A 6,125-nucleotide genomic window follows, 5' to 3' on the forward strand; every position below is an offset into this window, starting at 1 on the left:
CTTGACTTTTTATTATTTTTTGCAATCGAACACTACAATTCGAGCAAAATGACACGAGATTCTGTCCTGCCAGCCACACTAAAATGCAGCCTATTTATATATATATATATATATATATATATATATATATATATACAAAAAAGAAAGAAAGCGTCACATTGACCATTTTCAAGCCAAACCAAAAAGAATAACAAAAACCAACCCAATTTGTTCGATGAAAGTGGGAGAAAGCTGCAATTTCTGATAGTAAGAAAAGATTCAAGTCTTTTATTATTATTATTATTGAGTTACCATTTACTTATAAAACAACTAGTCCGCGGCTTCGGTCAAATCCTGACGCCAGAAATAGTCCAATGCTATTTGTGTTATATCTAGTTGTGTGAATGTGTGACGTCCAATGCTAATGGTGCGTATCCTGTCGTGAAAAACAGTTATGAATATTTGATGGAGAAGCCCAGCAGCGATGACACACAGCACGATCATGACGGCCAAATTTTGTAGCACTGCGTACAAGCCAGTGAGAAATGCTATCATCACGAGCGTCACAGCCTGACAAATGCGTTCCCCAATTGTCCGGACAGCAGCCAACTTAAACCCGTAATTTTTTGATCGCACGAGCTTCACATGTTCAAACACCGCATCTACGGAGAAAAACATTGCCAAGAAATCTGAAAAAACAAATGCAATAAAAGCTGCTTTCTTGCCTAGAACTGCCATGCCTTTGTGTGGACCGTCACTGTTGTATCCACCTGGAACTGTAAAACCAGCTGCAAAAGTGACTGTTATGATCAGTGTAGCCACAATCGAATAATTCTCAGCCAGCTTTTCCACTCTTTTTACTTCATCAGGACTAGCCGCTCGTAAGATCTTCTTTACGGTTGCAACATTTCGATACCCTCGAGTGCCACCTGCTTGCTCCAACTGATCCTTCATTAAAATCTGTCAAAACGATTTGAGAAACAAAATTGTAACAGCGAGGTCGCTGATTGCAATGGATCGCTAAAATATGAAGCGAGTCTTGGTGTACTCTTCCAACTCTACTTGCACATGTGATAGATAAGGATATTAGATAACATACAAAACTATTATAGATCCTTCGAATTAGAAGTGTCATATTTTTTATTTTTAGACAGACTAATTAATGTTCGCCTTGAACGAGGTTGGTTAGATAATACTGGTTATAAATCAAAGTAGAAAGCTTACATTTAAAGCAGATATAATGTGAGGAAATTAAAAAACAGTTCAAGAAGAAAACGGGAAACATGAGTTTAAGAAAAATAGTTTTGAAAAAAATATAAAACAAAAACAGGACCATCTTTTTCTTCTTCTTCTTTTTGCGTTTTTCATAAACGGTACCGTGTTCTTCTTGATTTATAAAGAGCCGCATGGCAATTGTGTTTACACTTTGGTGAGGTTATTGTATTTCTTACAAAATTGTTTAGTACACTTACATAAAATAGTGTACTTCTTTAAATATCTACTGTATTTACGAACAAAATTAACACTATTTAAAAATAAACTAAAATTAAGACTTGCAATAATATGATTAAGTGTACTTTAAAATATATGACAAGCACAACAATCGTACAACACTGCAACAAACACAATATTTTCCACATAAACGAAAAGAATTGTAGTAGCGTCACAGACACGATGGCCTGAGATTTTAAATACCATGAGTGTCTTAAAAAATAGGGGTGAAGATACCTAAAATTTAAGGATACGCAAACATAGTAACCATAGACTTGGGAGGATTAGTAGTTAAGAATGTTCTATAACTTACAATCTAACTTTCCTATTTTCTAAAAATAAAATTTTATAATAGTTTAAAATTTTCAAGTTCATATAAGAAAAATTGAAAAAACTTGTAATAATCACTATGATCACGCAAAGGGGAGGGGAAAAATTATACCTGTCTTTCTGAAAGTTGATCATCCCCTATTATCCTGTCTAGAGGCGTGGAGTCGGAATCGTCAAAAGAATTGACATCCACAAAAGGATGATTCACAAGGCAATTCCCATCTAAGTTTTTGGTAGCAACATACAGGTGGAGAGGAGTGTTGCCTTCATTATCCTTTTGGTTAATGAGCTTAGAAGCCCAAGAATTTTGCAAAACAAACTCCAAGACTTCTCCTTTTTCATGCTTTACAGCTAGGTGAAGCATATTCCGACTTTTACCCGTAATCTGAACCCAACAATCTGGGCAATGGGATAAAATCTGTTGCACCAAAGCTACATGTCCATGAATTACCGCAATATGTAGAGCAGTCTTGGAGCCATCATTCTTGGCAGCAACATAGGCAGTAGACCTATCAGCAGACAGTAATAGTCTTGCAATATCCTGATGATTAAATTTGGCAGCATAATGAAGTGCAGTCCACCCAAAATTATCGGCATTCTTTATAAGATTAGGTAGCTTTTCCAAAATCAGCTTCATGGATTCTGTAAGTAGCTAATATTTTAGCACAACATATGAAGATATTGTTATTCACTACATCATTAAGATCAATTACACTACAACAACTTACATATACTGTGTGAATTAAACAAGTGTTATGATTAATGGATAAATATGTACAAACAATACAGAATACATTATTGAAGGGCAAATTATATATAACCTCCCTGTGATTTCATCTATTGCCACATGACTCCCTAACGTTTCAAAATGTCCACTTCACCCCCTATGGTTTTATGTAAAGTGAAAACTTGACGAAAAATAGCCTACATAATATCATTAGTTGAAATATCAGTACTACCTTACTTAAATGCTAAATTAAACGAGAGTTTAACCACCTTGCATAAAAGTATAGGGAGATTATGCAGATAAATGGAAAAATCACATGAGATAAAGTTGATATTTATACAAATCATAAGGGGGTTACATGGGTATTAAAATTTTATTAGACACGATTTGAAAATGCATTTGGTATAAACGTCATAACTAATTATGCATTCCATTCATTTTTCATTTTACATAAAATCACAAGGAGGTTATGCGACTATTTTAAAACCTTAGGAGATCATCTGTATTATATAAAATTATAGAGGGGTAATAAGTAATTTACCCATTATTAAATGGTATTTTATCAGATTAATTTTCCATAAATCCCTTTTAATGCATTAATCGCTTGTGCCATTAGAGTCAAAATTTCGTACAAGGTAAAAAATTAATTCCCCTGTATCAAAATATGAAAATAAGAAAAAAAGAAGGAACAGGAGCTCAGGTTTGTCCCTTTTTTTTTTTGGTTGTGTAGATAATGTTAATATAAAAATTTCTTATTTATGAAGTCACCTGGCAAATTCAAAATTGAGGCAGCATGCAAGGCAGTTTTGTCTCCGGGGCCAAGATAAGATGGTGTCTTGCAAGACTCCAAAATTAAAACCATAATATTATGGCGTCCCTTCTCAACTGCCAGATACAGAGGTGTCTCCACAGCATGATTGTGGGGATAACGAAACTCAGGATCTTCTTGAACTAACAATTTGGCGATGTCATAGAAGTTGTTCCAAACTGCCTCGTATAAAGCTGTATTTCCAGCCACACTAGCCATCCTCAGCATCCTCTTGCGCCTGTCAAAACATGGAGGGAACCCGTGTCCTGCTTCCGATTTTGCATAGTCAATTAGTGCTCGAACGATGCCCAAATGCCCATTTCTTGCTGCCAAATGAAGTGCAGTCTCGCCCCGTTTGTTCAATTTCATAAGCAAACGGCCATGCTTAGCAAGGATAAGTTGGACTACATTTGCAGAGTCACAAGACTCGGCTAATACGTGAAGGACTGTGTCTTTTACTGGAGTATGTTGAGAGTAGAAGTAGTCTGAAAATCTTTTCATTACAACCCAATTACCTGATTGTGCAGCTGCATATAATTCGGGGTCCATTTTCTTGCAGCCGCTGCGCACTAAAGTCTTAACTGCTCAGGTGCAATGAAAAATGCCAACCTGATGATTAATGCTGTGAAAATGGATATTCTGCAATTTATATATCCCACTGACTAGCTAGCTGAGGATGAGGCCGTAATCGAAACACCAATCAGGAGTTCAAAGACTCGGCCGAGTTGTCACTGGAACGGGATTTTTCGATCTGATATCGGGACAAGATGATTTCGAGATAATAAATCGCAAAGAACTCGGTTGAGACGTCTCCGAGACGAATAGAAAAGGTCAAGTTGCCCCGACTCGTCCCGAGTCATCCCGAGTTAACTCGAATTTTCATTATTTTTGTTAATTTTTAACTTTTTTATCATATTTTTTTAATAATTTTTAGAATATTAAATATTTTAAAAATTTGCGTCTCGCCGAAGTCGCGACTGATATGCCGAGACCGATGTGGAATGGTCCGAACTGTGACTGCAACCGCAACCATGACTTTGAACCATGATTAGGACTGAACTGAGATGATGTCAGCTCAGATGTAGAGAAAAGTATCAAATTTATGCAGATTGATGCTGCAATGATCTGTAGAGAACCGTATCACAGTTGGAATAATGCTTTGAAAATGTGTATTCGGCTAATTGTGTGTCACATGACTAGCTCAGTGCAGTGCAGGGGACCTTAATGGCCCCCTTGTCCTTCCTGAATACAACTGCCGTCAATGCATCATCTCATACACCTGTCATACACCTGTATCAACAGATGCTTGTGGTGAATTTATGATTATGAGTGGAGGTTTCGGTGAATGTCCATATCTTTTGTAATAGTCTTGGACAACTTCCTTTGACGTTCCAGTGCTCATCAACCGAGTTAATGATTTTCTTGCTCCTCCAATAGCTTCATACGTTGCCTGTTCCTCGCCATACAAACAAAATCTGCTGCAACCACATAATATAAAAGAAATTACTCTTTTCCTGTTTTGTTAATTTGGGTATATTTCATCTGAATTAGGTTGCAATTCCTCCGGCCAATCCTTTAGATACCAACTCTGAAAAGGTTAACATTTGAATCGCAACTGCAGTTATGATGGAGAAACAAGATGAAATGATGCTCATTTGTGGAGCAAGACTTCTCAATCCATGCGAAAGTTGAATGTCAGAACTGGTAGCTCCACAAATTTTCAAATAGTTGGGGGCTGGACCCAAGTCGTCTCCTATTTATGAAATAGGATGTAGAATCTTTTCAAAATTCTACAAAATGGTACAGCTGTTTCTACCAATGGAGCGGTAAGCAGTACGGATGAAGCAAACGGACGACACGAAGACGCTTAAGAGTAAATGTAAATTCGACCAAATGTGAAGACCAGAGTGAAAGGATGTAAAGATGATTGAGAGAGAGAAAAACGTGCAAATGTGAAGGTGAATGTGTTACTGTAGTTGAATCAATTAACGAATACAATTGAAATGTACAATTAATTACACCAACCATGGATAGATGAAGGTTTTCCTCTCTCTAGTAGGGGCTCTCTCTCTCTTAGAAAGGGAGCTTTTTCTTTCCGTAGTGGGAGACCAGAAAGTGACAAAAAAGCTTTTAAGGTCAACAAGATCCAAATTGCTGGCGGTCTCCACGATCTCAGACAACCTTAAACCAAGTCTTTTGTCCGGATCTACCACGAAGGAAGCATTTAAAGCGACAATTAAGAGATATTTACTGTGGTGTGATGAAACATAAAGGCTTTCTCATGGCTGGTACCTGATCTTACCTTGCTTTGTTTTTATGCATTAGTGATAGGGGCTTTTCTACATTTTCTACTTGCTTACCAGATCTGCATTTACATAGATAAAAAGCATATTGTCTGTTTTTTTCCGTGTAGCTTTCTTGGTGTTTTCTTTTTCTGCTGTGCTAGTGTGTGGTGTACCAGTTATACCTCTTTTCAAGTCCCATGGCTGAGGAGTTGGCAGAAATACTGCAAAGCTTTGAGCTTTCGAGTAAGGAACTTCAGGTTACTGATGTGGGCAGGGAGGAGTTGGCCATAGGCATTAAGGAGTGTCAATGCAGCCTCATAGGAAAGATTATGGGCGAAAAGATTGCAAATTACACAGGAGTTAAGAACTTTGTTAGCACAGCTTGGAGCTACCCAAGAGACCTGAAAGTAGCAGAATTAGGGCCTAACCTTTTTCAGTTCATACTCCCAGGAGAGAATGACAGGGACCGAGTCATGAATGGAGGCCCTTGGATACTGGATAACCA

General features: G+C 37.4%; 1 protein-coding gene across 1 annotated transcript; it reads right to left on the minus strand.

Moving 5' to 3' along the window:
* Positions 1-309: 309 nt before the first annotated feature.
* On the minus strand, positions 310-3,884 carry LOC113752446 (ankyrin repeat-containing protein At5g02620-like). Its single transcript, XM_027296557.1, has 3 exons — positions 3,296-3,884; positions 1,913-2,442; positions 310-939 (listed from the first exon to the last, which is right to left on the minus strand). The coding sequence occupies exons 1-3, from the start codon at positions 3,882-3,884 to the stop codon at positions 310-312; spliced, it is 1,749 nt and encodes a 582-aa protein (XP_027152358.1).
* Positions 3,885-6,125: the final 2,241 nt, after the last annotated feature.

This window comes from Coffea eugenioides, chromosome 11, assembly GCF_003713205.1.
Source record: "Coffea eugenioides isolate CCC68of chromosome 11, Ceug_1.0, whole genome shotgun sequence".
NCBI lineage: Eukaryota > Viridiplantae > Streptophyta > Magnoliopsida > Gentianales > Rubiaceae > Coffea > Coffea eugenioides.